The 18,810-nt window shown below is 34.4% G+C and overlaps 1 protein-coding gene across 4 annotated transcripts in view; it reads left to right on the top strand.

The window, feature by feature from the left end:
* Window positions 1-18,810, top strand: part of LOC132705471 (protein turtle) — a 207,336-nt gene that overhangs the window by 139,768 nt on the left and 48,758 nt on the right. For 3 of the 4 annotated variants that reach the window (XM_060676059.1, XM_060676057.1, XM_060676060.1), the window contains exons 4-5: window positions 9,600-9,739; window positions 18,004-18,188. In XM_060676059.1, the coding sequence (XP_060532042.1) occupies window positions 9,600-9,739; window positions 18,004-18,188 (325 nt within the window). The remainder of the gene's footprint in view (window positions 1-9,599; window positions 9,740-18,003; window positions 18,189-18,810) is intronic. The other variant, XM_060676058.1, reaches the window with a different exon arrangement.

The following is an 18,810-nucleotide window of genomic DNA, read 5'->3' as shown; positions in this document are numbered from 1 at the left end:
GAACACGAGGATAATCCAATTAATCTCCTAACAAGCTGCGCACCACTAAGGGGCAGCCAATGGAACTCAACTCAATTCATTGAGATCGAGGAACTATCTAAACTCCTGATGAAAGACTGTACTTTGTCGAGAGAACCGTCTCCAGCGTTGCGTGACTTCAGAAGAAAGTTATAAGAACAAAATATATCTTGAACATGTAATTAATGCAAATAAATCGCATTTAGAACAATTATGGAGCAAACTAAAAGACATACATTGCGATGGGTGTAAATAAATTGAAATTGGAAATGATACTTCTGTGCCTTGTTATCATGAATATAATCAATAGTTTCATTATCGAATCCGCATTTAATAAGATTTGGAAAATTTCTAAGGTCTTTCAATTACCTAAATTATCTTATCCGTATTCTCAAAAATATTTGAAAAAATAATAACCCAACAAAACTAAAGATAATTTAGATATTAACCAGTTGCTTCCCTTCTCGCAGTCAGGATTTCGAAAAGTGTACAGCTGCACGTCAACGCTATTAAATATAACTGACGATATTCTTCAGGAAAGTGATATAAGCAAAACCTCTGCGCTATTGTCAACATTGCACTATTTAGGTTTTTCAGTCTCTTTTATGTGTAGTTACTGTGGTGACCGCTTTCAGCTTACTGCAACACCTAAAGGAGAGTCAATTAATGTTACTCTCCCATATGGGGTACCCCAGGCTCAATATTAGGGACTCCTTTTCAATATCTATACATGCAATTTGAGTAGTTGCTTACCGCACTGTATAATTCTTTCATATTCTGATGATACCTAAATATTACGGAAAATTTTAAGGCTATGTAAATCATAGATAAAGATATCAAGGGCATTTAAGAGTTTTCAAACTCGAAATAAATGCTACCAAATCTTAGCTTACGATTTACAAATCTTCTGGATTCCTCCTGCATTGGTTGTTTATCAATCGAACTTTCTGACGCAGTTTCAGTTAAGCTTAGTTGATATTTTTCGTCTGCTCTTTCAATATAATTCCAGGTATCTCCAACGAAATTTTGTCTTTGGGCGATCGAAGATATTAAGAAATTTAAGAAAAGTAGTAAATCTGGTTTTGACGTTATATTTCTTAAAAACTTTTGATGTGGTCAGTGATGTTTTGAATGTAAGAAAAGACAACAATGGCTAGTGTGGGGTTGATTTCGGACTCATTGTCTTTGATTGTGGTGGAATTTTGTGGTGGAACGCTTAATGTCTCTATTGTGCAAATTATTAGTTAGAATAGCAGATGTTAGTTGTTTTTAACGGCTCTGTAAACAAGAGAGTTTTGAGCCGAATGGTGGTGCGACAATGCATTAAGGTGTCGGCCTGTGTGAGTCGATTTTCTGTAAACAGAATAACACAATGTTAGGTTTGATTTTCTATTGAAAAGAATATCTCAGCATAAGAGATTATTACTAGTTTCGTTAAACGTATCTTAGGATGTATATAAGGCTAAGAAAAACTCGGAGGGATTCTTGAACTTGAGGCCAAATACCAAACGCAGAATTTCCATAATTTTGGTTTGGTTTGGAAATTTTGGAACAAAATCATCACATTATATAAATTTTAAATCTAATCATTTCCTAGCCCAAAAAAAAATCCGTCATAATAGGTCTCGCAGACAGAGCAATAATGTTATCCGATCCAGAATAGAAAATAATTGTCCCAAAAACTTAATTAATATCTTTAATAAACGCACCAACAAATCTTATAATAACGTAAACAAAAACCAACATCAAAATCCTCAAATATATATCGCTACCATATATACTTGTTTTATCGGAAAAACTCCAAACCATTTTCAAAGAACACAAAATTCAAATACGACACAAAAGTTAAAATTTACAAAAAACATATGTCTTCACTAAACTCAAAGCAAAAATTGCAATTGAAAAAAGAAGTAATATAACATAACTATGACAAAAAAAATACAGCGCTTCATACTCATTGTGACAACGCCAAAAACACATATTTAATTTTCAAAAAGTTAAAGTCCTACTAACAAAACCTAACACCAAAAAAAGAGAATTTATGAAAGTTTATCTAAAGAAATAAGCATGCAAATCATGTACGTATGTGTTTTAGTTATGAATCCTGCAGATGTTTCGCCAAGATCTCACTTGGCATCTTCGAACACTGGGGGGTTATCGGCAGTGCCTGCGGTATTTATACCTTGCGCCGGAGGTGGTGACGGTACTGCTCGTGCTGGAGGGGAGACGGCTCCGCCCCCCGAATTGTTGCGTTATTTATTTCTCCCGATCGTAATTGCGATGTCCCCGTTGGATGCTGCGATAGATGTAGAGCGTTGTCTCTCGCATTCAGGTGTCCAGTCTTTTTTTTCTCTATGGCCTCTCGTACAATCCTGATCCTAAAATCAGAAATGTCAGCAATTTGTTTACAAGTGTCGAAACCAATCTTATGGCCTGTCTGGTGTTGGGGCTGGAATAAAGCCGATGTTGTTTGTTTATTTCTTATGGCTAATCGCTAATCGCTGCACGATCCGCATGCTACACTGTATACTTCTTGGTTTTCCAGAGTAATTTTTTGTTTTGGATTTCTTAATATTGCTCCAATGGTATGATCAGGCTTGTATGCAGTAGATATCTCGTGTTTCCGTAATATCCGGCTGATTCTATCAGTAACCCCCTTAATGTATGGCAGGACAGCGATCGATATATAAATATATTTCCGATGACTGATGATAATGGAGAGCCCGTAGCAGTTGCAAAAACTTCGGCTATTTCGATTCATCAACAACCGATGCAAAAGGAATTTAGAAGATTTGTAAATAGTATTACTGTAGTCTGTGGAAGTTTCTTTGAAAAATTATATCTTACCTCCTGTGTTATTTGGTCAATTTAAAGAACTAATTAGACCTTACTTTCGAATACTGTTAGAGATCAACATTTAAATTGCGGAATTTGGGACTAAACTTTGTTAGTGATTTGCGTTTCAAGCAATAAATGCATTCAAAAAGCAGCTTAAAAATCGTTTATCCTAGTTGCTACGTTCTATCAACTAACCTTAAAATTAAATAAATGGATTCGCTGGTTCCTTCTCATTTTAATTATGTAGATGCGGTTTATGGCCCGTGTTTGGATCAAGAATTCATACTATAGAATACATACGATTAGATAAATGTAGATACGAAGTGAAAATTATTATTATTATTGTTTATGTTTATGTTATTATGTTTAAATTTTAAGTGGAATTGCTAAAATTTAAATATAATCGGTATAACCATGGATTCAGTTAATATTCATGTATATGCAAATTTGCCATATTGGAAAAGCGGCTATAGATATAGGCAAACTTTATATTATTGAAATCAGGAAGAAAACAATGCATTGTAATTTTGATATCTTTTTTTCTATTCTATAATCACCGATAATCGATAATAAATGCATCTTTTGTTTTTTTATAAAGTTTTTTTCTAACTCTCCCAAAAAAAAACTTTCTGATTACTTAATTTGCAGACCTCGTATATCTTATCAAGTTTTATTAATCAATAAAATTATGAAAACTGGCAAAGTTAGCCCCCGCCTCCGCCTACTTTACCCGCGATAATTTTTACGGCCCGCGTTTCAGTCGAAGTAGGCGTTGGGATGATTTCGGATTGCCAGGCGACATTTTCCATCGTTCCTATTTTCAGAGGCGTAGATTCGTATCGCACCTTGTACCATAAAAACATCGCCATCCGAGCTCCTTTTCCCGGAGTCATATTTTACGAGCCCAAAAGCGTATCATCAGAAAATTCGGTTTCGTGATCGGTGGCTGCCGAACGCGATAATTTTATTACTATCGATTTCGCATCTGTCGAATACGCATTTGCGGATCTGTGACGACATTATCACAGTGGCAAACCACCTGATGGTGCGGCGGAAAGTATGCGTATGGCATTTCCGTATTTTTGTTCAAAAAAATAAATATTTAAATTTTATTTCGGATGTGCAAATTGGAGACTTTTTATGGAAATCTCCCCTTAGTAAAAGAGACGAAAAGAAGAAAACTAATGTAAGTGTGTGGAGCTCGATTTTCATGAAAAATATAATGGTAAAAACCGCATATGGATATCTATTTGGATGAAAACTGTATATAGAAAATTGTGGCTTTCGACACAGTTTACGATGCTGTTTGAACCAAATTATCTTTTCCCGTTTTTCATTTACGGCCAATAATTTACCTACAAAAACGGTCATTTTCAGGATCTTTGGAATTTTTTTGCCCATAAACGACACACCCTATATATAATTCAAAAAATGTTCGGAGTAGAGGTTATAGTCCTAGAGCTCCCACGTTTCCTGGTATATGACTTTTTGCAATAGAGTAAATGGTTTTCGAGAGAATGCTTGTTTTCTGAAACCATGCATTACGACGTAATGGTAATTGACGTAATCGCGTCTTGATTCAGCGCGAGAAATAGTGGTTTTCATATGGATTTTTTCAAATCTCTTGAGCAGCATGTGTGATAGGCGGAAACCGTAAATACAAAAAATGTAGTTCTCGAAGCTGGATATTTTTCGCTAATTTTGATTTACGGCTAATACTCGATTGCACCCAACTTAAACAGTTTAAAATGGACTTCTACTTCCCTATCAAATGTGAAGTCCGTAGCTGCAGATTTAAGGCACCTATTACGCTTTTTATTTGGTATAAGCTTATGTAGCTCGTTGAGGATTAAAAAGGAAGTAATTGTGAATTTCGTACCTCGAACTGTTCAAAAGTTATGTCGTAAAAACCAAAAAACGGAGAACGGATAGAAAAAGAAATATTTTCTCGACGCTAATCATGTGTACCAATGGAGATTTCCTAGGACCTACCGTTGCCGAGATATAAAATTTTTATGCATCCGTAGATACTTTCGAAAAATCGATGAAATCGAATTTTTCGAAAGCAGCAAATTGCTTTTTATTTTGAAGGTAAATTTTATTTTAAAAAGATTATAAAACTGTTGTCTGTATTGTCTAGAAAATCCATCCATCCATCTATTCCTGATGCTGAAAAATATAAGTCCTTCTTATCACTATTTTTGAAACTTGTATAATTAAAATTTGAAAATTCTTCAAATTGCATACAAAATAATTGTTATTTGCAAACTTTACAATAGTCCCGAATAAGAATTCGTTGACACTTTGTTCTTACGGAAATCCTTAACCCTTCTCGATTTTTAACATCAAAAATTTTTCCCAAATGGTTGATGTAATAAGAAACGTAAGGTTTTAGTGCGTTTTTGAGATATCTATCCAACAACAAAAAAATATCAAAATCAAACCGTAATCAAAACTTTTCGCAAAAAGTGGAAAAGTTTAAAAGCATAAAGTTAATATAAATATAATAATATAAATATAATATATGCTTAGGGTCAAACACTTTTTGTATTTAACTTTTTCTTCTCAGTGTCGTACTTATTGAGGTAAGGCATAGGAGCATCTTAAATAAAAATTAGACAAAGTAGAAATATTGAGATAAAATTTGTTTGATACCGGACCTAATTGTTGCCCGACACCAGCGGTGCTACGCCTGACTACTGTGCGCTCGATAAGACTCCACATAGTATTCTCAGTGTGACTTGGACTATAGCAATATTCTTTGGTTGATTTATGCTATGGGATGTTTTCCCATAGTCCTGGATCTATCAACCGAAGCTTCATTTAATTTCTGCTCATACCGCTCCGCATAGTCCAACCTTAAATATTCAACAGCTACGTTTTTACAGTTCTATGCGCTCCCGGTCAATTTTCACCGTTTAATTGGTTTTATCCGACAAAACTCGGAAATTGGGCGCGACGCAAAATCGACGTTCGGTGCCTGGAATTACCGGAGTAGTTGGAAACCGGAAAAAGAAATGGAATTTGCGGTTGTCGTCGATAGCTCGCCAAGTACTTTATTAGCAAACAAATTCTGTCTGGTCGACGGCGTAACATAAAACATTCCTTTAATAAAGTTTGTTGTGGAACTTATATTAGTCGTTGGAATTTCAGTTAGCTAAGCTGATTCAACGTGAACGGCTACGCAATCAGTGCAAATGCTCTATTTGATTCCGATAGCTAAGTCAGGCTTCTAAACATTGAAAAAATCAATTTTGAATAATACTCGATAATGGATTTGATTGCAATTTATTGATATCTTGGATATTAATTTTGTGTTAGTTTTGGTTTGCCGATCACAATACAAAATCATCTAGCAATGCATCAACAGTTATTTTTATACTAATTGAACAAAATCATCAAAAAAGCATTGAGATCTGAGAAGCTATTCAAATCGAATTTCCAAGAAGACTTGGTTTTTGCATGAACATAATGTATCAATTATATGGAGTAATATTATGTTTACACTCTGTAATCTGAGCGATAGTATCAATCCCAACTGACAGTTTTATAATGTTAACGGTTACGTTTCGACTGTCCATTTTATAAAACCAGAGAAATTATCAATTGGTCGCGAAACGTTTTAGTTACTCTTATAAACCCGCTACAGCACTTAAATTTTAATCCCATATAAAACTTTTACCTCCCACTTAATCTGTAAATAAGAAGTTGCCGTTACCTTTATAAACTATAAATAAGTTTTGGTTATGGAAGGAAGGAAAGGTGTTTATAAACACAAGCCACACCAGAATTTTGTTTTGGCCCCCTGAAAGAGTTAAAAATAGATACAAGTTGATTCGGGTTACAAATTCATTGTCGGAATCTGATTGAAAAAAATGCGATTGCTTAAACAAAAGGAAAAAAATTATTTTATAGGAAATGCTTGGTTTCGGCATTTGCCAATATAATATTGATTTAATGAAAACCTAAATTTTGGTCGACTTTCTCTAGTTTTGAATAATTTATCGCCAACTTCCAACACATTTTAAAATGGATATTATAAAAACTGGTATTATATTTGATATAGTGGCTTCTTTCTGCATTTCTTACTAGGCTATAATAGTATATTGTGCTGCAAGTGTGGCAAAAGACATTAGAGTTACGAGTTTATTATTTATATGCTTCATAAATGAGTGACTTCAAAAGTTTACCAAACGTGTGACTATGCTTTTTCTACGACCGGTAGTTTTGGGAACATTTTTGCAAAACAGGACGAATACATTTACTGATATGACCGTCAGAATCGACAAACGTCAAAATTCAAGGCGTGGGAAATGCGAGAACATTCGATTATACCCAAACCCGTGCAGTAATATCTTAGATATGTCCGAAGTGGCTCGGAACGGTGGTAAACGAAACTGACGTAGTAAACTGACACTTTCAGAACGCTAGATCGGTGTATAATTAGGTATTTTACAGAAGCGAGTAGAAAAATTTTATATTATCTTATATGTTGCATAGAAACTGCTAGAATATTTATTAGATGATTAAAGTCTTCGTTTTAGTGTCCAGAAACGAACGGCCGTCGAAAAGTTTTACCGTTTGCCGTTTACCACACTTGATGCAGAATATACCATAATAAAACTATAATAGTATATTGTAAATAATGTTGCATACCATACTTTTTCTACGACCATTAGTTTTTGGGTACATTTTTGCAAAACAACAGTAATAAATTCACTGAATTGAAGCCGTGGGAAATATCTCCGAAAACATCCGATTGTTCCCAAACCCGTGCGGTATTATCTCGGAAATGTCCGAAGTGGCTCGCAGCTTTGGGAAGCCAAACTGACATCGTAAAATTACACTTTCCGCACCCTAGATCCGTGTAGAAAAAAAAAACTGTTGTTAAACCTAAGGTTGTTGATAAACCCCTTATAATAAATCCCTAAGCTGCGAAAAAATGTAAGTTGTTATTGGTTAGTTGTTAACTTTGTCACTAACCAAAACTAATATTTATCTATTTTTATTTTGATTTTTTCTTGGCATGTTCCAAATTGTCCTTCCTAATTTTGCCTGAGTTGATATGAATAATTGTCTAAAGCTATCTTAGAACGCGTTGAGAGAATCTGCAATAAAACTCATAACTAACGTGCATCCTTGCTAAATTATCGGGATTACTGTTTAAATACCTTTCCAATGCCACTCTCAGACTAAGCCTATATAAGTACAGGTTATTTTTCCTAAATTAAACACATATTTATTATTACGTATCAATGAAGCGCTGTTTTATGTGAAGAAAAGATTACTTTGGTAATGGAGCATTTTTAAACTCTGTAAGCGCTTTCGGCTACGTACGGTGGAGCCGAACGTATTTCCGAACTTCAAGGCAAAAGGTTGCTAAGAGGTTCTCTCTAAAAAACGCATCTGTTGCACATATTTATATATTTATATATTGTTGTTTGTTCATAAATAATTCTGCCAACTTTCTGAACAGTATAACATACTTTGCGCTCCCCATTATGCCTCTAAATCGAGTTTTAAAAACACCAATGCATCTTTTCAGAGTACTTCTGGTTTCTCACAAGTCATTACCCAGGGTTGTAATGCATATCCTGAATCCCCTAATAAGCAATATATTTCTCTGACCTCGAATGAAGAAACAAATATAATTAAAATATATCTCGACATACATAGGTTGGCATAAAAATAAAGTAAGTGCTGAAGAGTGCAACTTTTTATCATATTCATTCGCAAACAATGATTGATATATCACATACTATACAGAGTGACGAGCAGAAAATATGTAGAGCTTACAGGTAAACATATCGAGTTTCCAATCACCAAAGCACCCCATATAAATGTGGCAGTTATTAATCCGTCACGTCCACTTATTATGTGCATGTTTTTGGAATCAAATTCCTTTTCTGCTGATTTGGCATCATTACACTGTATTTTTATGGAGTGTGATGATTGTTATTTGAGTACCATCTATACAGCCAATAATTCCTGGGAATCCACCTTTTTCCATAAAAGCTCTTTTAATTTGGGCAATTCTTTGTTCAGTTTGGGGAAAACAGATCCAATGATTATACAGTTGTTGAACTATACTCTTTTATACAGAGACTAGCTCCTTATTTATCCTAAACAATTCAATGAATCTCCTCTCTTGCGTATTATCTCTCACTACCTTTTTTGCAATTTTTAAATTGGAGATCCATCGGCCTTATTTTTTAATTTTTAAATTTTTATGTCCTAAGAGGTTTCAGTTTTAGAATACGAACTAACAGATACCTACCTGTAATGCGGTTATTCTGTTCTATGTGTATTAATTAAACTAAATATGCAAAAACGAACTAACAATCATTGGTCAACCGGAATAAAAAAGGATTTTTGGTTAGTTTGGGATTTTCTTCATCATTGTTTCTATGTTTTTAACACTTGGAGTATAATTATCCATGCCGAACCTACGAAACGAATTTTGGCGAATAATAGGCGTGAAGTCTAGAGAAATGCTTACGGAGTAACCTCGGCATGTAACGACGGTTTCCCTTCGCGCCCGCATCTTTCGCTTAGGAATGTGATACGAGTTTGAATCCAGCTTCCTTACTTTCGAAGCGTTTTGGAAAAATTCATGCCAAATCAAACTCGCGATTAAAATGGCGTTTATTATACATTTCGCTACGCTATTTAAGCCGAGTATACTTAATTTGGATTGAACATAGCCTGCGTCGGTCGATATAGCTAAGCAATATTTTTTACAGTTTCAGGGAACTCGATCCAGGATGCTGTCCACATCACAGCAATTCTTGGCGAGTCCGTCGTGTTCAACTGTCACGTGGAATTCCCCGAAGGACACCCGGTACCGTATGTGTTGCAATGGGAGAAGAAGGTAGGCGATACGGTACGATTTTGTTCCTTCTGCTCTCTCTCTTGTATTGTGCGATCGCCCTGGAATGGGCGGTCTGCCACTGGCCCTAGGTTTGTCCTTTCGACGCGCACTAGCTGTTCAAAGTAAATTGGAAGTGTCATTTTAAGTCGGATCAAACTACGATCGCTTCATTAACGTATGACTTTATTTACCCAGACGGCACATGAGACAAATTTATTGAGATGTAATTATTATTATAAACTCTGTGTACAGAGTTAGGGTTTGTGGTAATGGCCATCCACACATTCAATTCATATTGATCAAAGGGATCTTTAAACTGATACAGCTGGGAAATCATGGATAAACTCCTGATTAATTTCGAATTGTTTCTAAGGAGTAACACATTTACTCGCTTCTGAGTGAGAAATTTTAAAGAACAAATCATACAGACGGTTACGGTATTCCGAAGTATTCCCTGCTTTGTATTAAATATGTTAGGAACAAAGCAATATAAATTTGTTGATGCTGCTGTCGGAACGCGCCTCTCATGTTATGTAGATTAGTCATTGTCACGGAACTCTAAAGCTAAATACCAGTACTAATAGTACCTAGTAATGGTAAGAGCAAGATGCATTGTTTTCGGAGAAAGAAGGTGGTCTGGATTAACGCTAATAATAATAAAGATACATTTTAATTATATCCTTTTGATCCCAAACAACACAAATCTTTGAACTCTAATTTGCTTTGATGTAATAGTGCTGTCGCAAGGTAATGTATTTTTTAATAGAAAATCATTCTGTAGATCCATCGGTTTTGGCGATTTTATACCACAAATAGGAACTACCAATTCTATATTAATATTTCGCCAAAAACGATCGACTTAAACTATTCAAATTTGAAATTATTAGCCGTTTGTGTGGGTGCTATTTTATTTCGAGGTGTTGAAAAGTGCCGAACCACCGATGCACACCTCTCGCCGTAAATTGTTTATCCTTTTGGTTTTGGTGTGATTATTTTGGACAAAAGCAAACCAGGGAAATGGAGAGCAGATTAGATATTCGACATTATTATAATCCCCATTATTTATGTCGTGGACACTCGTTTGTTTAGCCTTTCATAAATAATTCACCAACGAAATATTTATGACGTTATTGTAAAAGTTCACTTTGGAAAGCGCTAACCAAACACCTGCGCGATATATTTCAAGTACTCTAAAATTTGGCTGATTTAAATTTTTGAAAGTGTTTTTATAAAATCGCTATTATACTCTACATAAACACTTTTGCTAAAATTTACAAACTAAGGCAATGTAGGAGTTAAAGTTTGTCTATTTGTATTTCTTTACGTATCGGTAAGAGAACTTCTTCGGTTAACTATAAAAGAACTAAATAAAGCTGTAAAAATCAAAAACGTCTAAAATTCACGAAGTCATTAGACTGAAATGTTATTAATACTTTGAGCTACCCAGAATATTAGTTATACATTTAATTTATAATGTCCCATAAAAACCTTGCCGTTGCTATGAGCATTGACATTTGTTGACTCCTGGAAGTCTGTAACTTTTTTCTTATTTGTGTAATTTTAATTAATTAGGTTTAAGGCTAATTAGGTTTTAGAATGAAAAATATGGGAAATATGGAGAAAATAATGTTTTACAAATTAAAACTACAGTTGTGTGGTTATTCTGAACCATCCAAAGAGAATTAAGGCGCAGCGAATTTTACTGTTGTTCAGTTTAGTTTTTTTCTATTATTTTTTTACTAAATATTAATATCCTTTGATCTAATCAAAAGGATTTCAAATTTTCTATATTGATGAAAACTTGGTAGTATACAAGAGTTATTGCAGAGAATATGCTTCAAGAGCAATACTTTATAACATTATAAGTATTAGGAAGACTCTCTGGAACAGGCTCGAATCTTCCACCCCACACCTGACACCAATCGTTACCGCTTTAAATTAGCACAAATTGTTCGAGTTCGGTTGGTCGAGTTGGTCTATAATAACTGAGGCACCAACTATTTACACTTTACTCTATGCTCACTACAAATGATTTATCTGTCTCTATTTATATCAGTCGATTATTTATATTTGCGCGTTCCTGTTGATCTTTTCAACTGACTGGCCAGCGACAGAGTTGCTTCGCTTTTATTGCTTGCGATAGATGTAGAACATTCGAGGCGTGTGTCAGCAAATTGGAGTAGGTGATTTTGCTTGAATTCTTGGAATTCACATAGGGCCGGGCTCAGCCAATTCGGTTCGGTCATAACAATAATACATTCTGTTGGCGTCGTATTAGAAGAATTAATTTGGTATTCTCCAGCCTTCAAATGTAATTTTCGACATATTTTTACATATCTTAAAAATTCCAAAACTTGATTAGGGCATATTATAGTAGGTAACAACAAGTGCTGACCTTTTAATACTAAAATGAAACGGTATATTACCAAATTTTCAAGTATTTGCTGGTAACAGTTTTCTCGTAAGAGGTCGACAAAATTTCCAAAGGAACACTAAGTAAGAAAGTTAAAGTTTGCATTCCGAAATTATAAAATTAAAATAAAATTATATCTGGAGCGATTAATGTCTGTTATCAAAAATTATCATCGCCTAAGATTCGTTGCAGTTTGAACACAATGAGAAATACTTAAACATAATTTTGTTTATCAAATATTTGATTAAAAATAAACCATGTTTCTGTATCACTTGATGGGCCTTTTGCTACTTCCAAAATACGGCGTTGCGATTTATGCATGCCATGAATGAAGTTTTCCTGTATCATTCGAGTAGTTGAAACGTGACGTTAAGCAACGCATATCAGACAAGTGTCCACGATTTCATTCATTGAACACTGTTTCATCGCATATTAAAGTGACAGTATTTTTGCACCTAACATTGTAAAATCTCTTCTCTATCACTTAATAAAGGTAACGGGGTTTATTGTGCGTATACTTAGTCATTACTGTACAAAATCTGTCTCTCTCTGTCTTATTTTCCCGTTGAGCATATTTTATATTCTATATATAGTTAGTAAGATTTTCGAAAATTTGACATATCGTTATATGCTGAGCGTTTCATAATGGTAACTTTATCATTTCTATGGATACTAAGAGCAGTCACTTATACATAAATATAAAATATGCAAACCGCTTAAAGGCAGTTCAGCAGACGCATTGCTTTTCAGGCAAATTTGTCTGTAAACGCGGTTTAAGCCAATTCTAAAGTTGCTGCAATCGCTTTAATGTAGTCTGACCGAACAAAGCGCCATTGTTTATGCATGTAAGTTCGCTTTATTACGTAAATCGCCGACTTTCCCAGCATGTTTACTAATAATAGTTTCTTTTGTTGTACTTTTCGAACTAAAATGACTTTAATCTAACCATTTTCGATTAAAGGTTTGCCAGACTACGCGGAGTAGCTTTAAAATATGGATCCAGCTATTTTTAGAAGTCAGGGTTGATTTTGGATTTCGTCAATACAGTTGATAAATCGTCGAATTTTAATAGTTAACGCAGTTTTAACATTTTTAAATCGTTATTCTAGATTCTCTCAGAGGGCTAATTTGTCATCCATCTGGATAAGCGCTTGTCCATTGGGTTGGACAAGTGATTCATTCATTAATACAACTTTGCGGTCAGTGATCCAACTTATATCATGTACGAAATACATTATAGGGCTACTGAGCTTATATTCTAGAGCAAGTTATTGAGTGTAGTGAAACAAGAGGGTGTTGACCATCCCATCATTGGTATGTTTTACAAATGGTTCTCAAATTTTTCAAAAAAACATCTCCAGTCGACTATTTACCAATCTTCTGAATTTCTCCAGTGTCGGTTGTTGACGAATCGGACTTTTTGACGTCTTGCCAATCATCCGGATGACTTCTGCAGAGCTTAACTGAAACTGACCCGCATTGGACTCTGTACCTGTATTATTTAAGGGTCGCGGAACTAAAGGAGGGGCACGAACGTTGTCTTGGATGGCTGATTACCATGTTGGTGAAAAGTATGGTTGAAAGGGTATCGAACTCTAACATGATTCATAACAGAGCTCAAAATGTTTGTTTATCTTTTATTCAGAGTCACATATAAAAATTTGAAGAACTAACGTCAACACTAGTGAAACCATCAAACTTTTCTCAACTATCAAACACTGTGGTAACTGTATCACCGCACCAACTTTCTGATACGGAAAAATTAGTTCTTGCACAAGGTTCCAACCTCGTCCTTGTCCCTGTATTTCCGCAAAATAGGAAGTCATTTCAAATGTCGAGTCTATCCTAAACAAACAGTCAATGAAATTCGATTTAAAACTGCAAAAAATCCTTAAAAATTCCGAACTTCCTAATATAATGTTCCAAAGCCTGAACGCATTGCTCTAAAAACTAATCCCGACATCGTAATTCTAGAAGCAGGTAAAGGAAATGCTACGGAAGACGTGAACACAAGTAAATATCAGGAATAAATTCAAGATATTATTCTTTCAGGATTCGATACCCTTAGAAACATGATTCATGACAAACTTGAAAATCTTCGTTCATCTTCTAGCCGGAATCACATTCAAAAATTTGAAAAAGTAATTAATGTCAACACTAGTGAAACCATCGAACGCTTCTCAACTACCAAACACTGTGGTAAATGTATCAGCGCGCCAACTTTCTGAGACAGAAAAATCAGTTGCTGCAATATGTTCCAACTTCGCCCTTGCCCCACGTATTATTCCAAAATAGGAAATCATTTCAAATGTCGAGTCTATCCTAAACAAACTGACATCTCGAACAGCCAATGTAATTGAATTTCAAACTTCAAAAATCCTTAAAAAGTCCAAAGCTCCTAAATCTAATATTCCAAAGTATGGACGCATAGCTCTAAAATTTCTAAAATCTAATAACGACATTATAATTCTAAAAGTAGATAAAGGGATATCATTAAAATATTCAAGATATGCTAATAGGATGACCTCATCGTCAGCACCATTGGTTCTTGAACATATTCTCAAGCAAAATATCTATCCATATCAAAACCCTTTACAGGGAAAACTAATAGTTTCGTATTTAATTCCTTTTATTTAATTGTACAATTAAAAACTGTTACATTAGATCCACAGGATAATCTGGTTAGTTTCGTCGTAGAATCCCTATTCCTGAAACTCTCAACACAAGCACAAACTCTTCAGATGTATTAAAATCCGAGAATCTGGAACCAAACCGTCTCATCTTAACTGAGAAATGCTTGTCTGGAATATATTTTTCTCATAACGGTCAAATTTTTTGAACAAACTTCAGGAACAGCTATGGGTTCTCCGTTACCACCACTCATCGTGAATATATTTATGGAAGTCTTTAAGAGGAAAGTCCTCGACACCTTTTATCTAAAACCAAAATTATGGAAACGATACTTTTGTTAGTTGACCTCGTGGTCAAAAATCGCTCCCAATTTTCTCAGCCATTTATGCACCGGAACATACGTTTTACCATTGAATTTGAAATTAATAATAATCTCTCATTTTTAGATATTCTTATCAATAGAAAATCAGACCTAACACTGGGTAATTCTGTTCTGTAATTCGGAAAACATATGCACATGCATTGTTATATCACCATACGACCAAAAAATCATCGGTTATCAACTCGCTTGCTTACATAGCTGCGAAACTATCTCAACCGGAGTCACTAAACCCAGAATTAAAACACCTAATTTCTGCTCTTCTTTCTAATAATTTCCAAATTAGAGATATTAAGCGTCCCATCACAAAATCCATTTTATCAAAACCTAAAGACAATGAGCAACCCCACACTTGCCACTGTTGTCCTTCCTTATATTCAAATATAACGTCAAAATCAGATTTACCGATGTTAGATCCAAAAGTTTTCGATCTGTTAAAGACAAAATTCCGCTTGAGATACCAGGAGTCTACAGCATTCCATGTATATGTGGCAAAAGAATACATTCTAAAGAACGGACGAAAAATATCATCTATGCTCAAAGAACATGAAAGAGCCTTCAGACTATGACAAATAAACTCATCAGCAGTTGCAGAACACGATCACGGAACCGGACATCAACGAAATCTGAAATTCTATAGAAATCTATAAACAACCAAACCATCTTAACCTCGTCCCAGGTTTACTTTTCACCAAAATGCTTATGCCCCTCCTTTATCTCTGCCCCCAAAGCAATATACAAGCAGGTACTGAGTAGAATGCGAGTTTTAGTTAAGCTCTGAAGAAGCCAATTGGCGAAACGTCAGCAAGTTCGATTCATCAACAACCCACGCAGGAAATTGTAGGCACCTCGAAACTAAGATTACTAAAAATGTTTTGTTTAATATAAAAGCGGCTTATTTAAAGGTGATCTTTCAGTGAAACTTCAGTCTGTTTCATGTTCATGTTCATGTTTAGACGAAACATGATTCTTAATGCCGGATTGTCACTCCTTAAGAACATTTTGTCGAAATCGTGTTGGTGTCACAGATATTGACCCATATCATTTCACTCGTATTTTGACAAAAAACACTCGCATTTGTTTCAATAAAAAGTGATTACCAAATGCCTTAAAAAGATATATAGACTTTTGATTTTTAATTGCCCATCTCATTGTCGGTTACTAATGGAATCTATGTTATCTTCATCAGTTTAAATATTCCTCATAACAGAACCCTGTTCTGGTTATTTTCGTTCTCGAATTGTCGAAGTTGTAGTTGACAGTCGCATTTCCAATGAAGTGCTCACTATTGATAACTCTAGTGCCAACTTTTTTATTGATAGAGTAACTTCGGTTAAATTCGGTTTGTATTTTAAACGGTAAACAATAATTGAATAGTACAGTGCAAAAAAAGGGGTTTAGCTCTGTTTCTGCAAATCTTACTTCCATAGAGCAAAAATAACTTCAGATAAATATATATACCTTTTATAGAATCGGTGCAAAAACGAATAATATCCCCACCTGCATCCTATCGGCATCGACTTGATTCACTGTTTTGCAGTATTTCACAACACAATCTGCAGCTAATGGACAGTTCTAGTTCGTTTTTATTAATTTAATATATTAGGTTCGTTCCAACTTGAAAAAGGTTTAAAACGTTTTATCAACGACTTTCAATGTCCCTCTGTAGCTCATAGCTCATTTAATATTAATTCCAAGTCAATCTCATTTTAGTTTTCCAATTAATTGACGCAACTTTGTCATTTTTATTGGCCGTTGATGATATGTATGCAGAGATGGATGATAGTTTATTTGTACAAATAAATTCGACGAATACAACTCGAAACATGTGGGTCTTTTGACATTTTGGCGCTGCTAATTCGAATATATTTTGAATTATGTGTTTCAAAAATAGCATTTAAAAAGCAATCAATTTCAATTTTAACAAAAAATCTGAGTTTTTATTGTTGCTAATATATTCAGGTAAGCTATTTATTTACAACTAAATCTCACCCGCCATTTTGTGCAGGTACAATACTGCGGTATTTTTCAAGTAAAGTGGTGTTTATTGGCTCCCGTAAAATTCAGAAAAATGTAGTCTCCCTCTTTTTGTATTCGACTCCTCAATCATTATTATTATTATAATCCTATAGAAAGAAGTAACAAAAAAATGCATTTTTAAATTCGAAGATCCAGTTAATTGATAATAAAGACGCTTAGAGTTATGGAAAAGAATTTTGAAGTCAAGCGTGATTTTTGTACAATAAAGATTCACAACAAAGTCGAAGAATTGAATATGTGACTAACTATTATTTTTCATTATGCGGCTATAATAAAATAAAAAAAGTAAAGGGTAATAAAGGATTGAAAAATTACAAAATATGTGAGAAGTTAGGCAAAATATCCGCAATTCGAAAGAAGGTAAAATTGATTCCGGGACCTGAAAAAAAATCAAAATGAATAAACTAATGGCAGCTAATACTGCTCTGTGCTAGTGAAAAGTTTAATTGACCGTATTGTTGTTATTGATTTTTCATTTCCTAAATAATCCTTGCTAATCTTTTTACCTCATCAATTCTGTCGACGTATGCCACTAATTTTAGTTTGGTTTATTTGGTCCTATAGTTATTCTCTGAAATAGCTTCCGTAAAATAAAATCATTAAATTATGTTAAATTGGTACTGTGCTATTAATTTTTACATAGCGCTAGAATAGAACCACCCTACTTCCGTAAGGTAGCCATAGTTGAGATTTCCACTAACCCAAGCCTACCATTAAATCGTAAGTTTATTATCGAAAATACAGTTTATAATGATTTTAGTTGTGAAGAGGCAACAAGATTAAAGTCATTTTTTTCTGTTTAATTTCAACCAGAAGAGCCGTACCTTGATTGAGTACTTTTTAAAGGGACAGGACATACCGATTTACATTTGGTATGAAAGTTACCCTACTCATAGCGGCGAGGGGTACGAGGGACGGGTGTCGAGGGTATCTCCAGACTCACCATACGGCGCGGCCTCACTCAACCTTACGAATATTAGGGAGTCGGATCAAGGATGGTGCGTATTTTTTTGAAATAGTTCTTCATGCCATAAACCATGTAATATATAGCAGTGTATGGTTTCTAATTTTCGTTCTTTTTTTGGAAGGTAGGTGGGCGCGCACCTTTAATTTATTTTTCAGAGCCTTGCTTTGTAATATAGTAGATATGGTACTACTACTATTGATATTTTCGTAGAGAAGGTAATCCTATCCAGAACTTTCAACGAGATCTAGGCATATTTTGAGAGTTAAAAAAAAGTTATTACACTTCGGCAGTAACCAATGTTATCTTGATGACTGAGTGGAGGTCCAAGTGATTAATTCTCTATGACTTGGTTAATTGATGAGTCCCCACCACGAACTTACTATTTACAGAGATATTTTAATCCTATCAAGAGTTGGCGCGATTCAAGGAAGGAAAGGCAGACATAACCTTACTCGTAAAACACTTAACAATTTAGAAATTGTAAATTTCTTTGGTATAGATATGAAGTAATAAATAAATAAATATATATATATATATATATATATATATATATATATATATATATATATATATATATATATATATATATATATTATTACTTCACTCAAATACCTGTACGAAAGAAATTTACAATTTTTAAAGTGTTTTACGGA

This window comes from Cylas formicarius, unplaced genomic scaffold (assembly GCF_029955315.1).
Source record: "Cylas formicarius isolate icCylForm1 unplaced genomic scaffold, icCylForm1.1 PGA_scaffold_7__23_contigs__length_41026272, whole genome shotgun sequence".
NCBI lineage: Eukaryota > Metazoa > Arthropoda > Insecta > Coleoptera > Brentidae > Cylas > Cylas formicarius.
The sequence above is the reverse complement of the archived record's forward strand: the minus strand, read 5'-3'. Positions and strand labels throughout refer to the sequence as shown.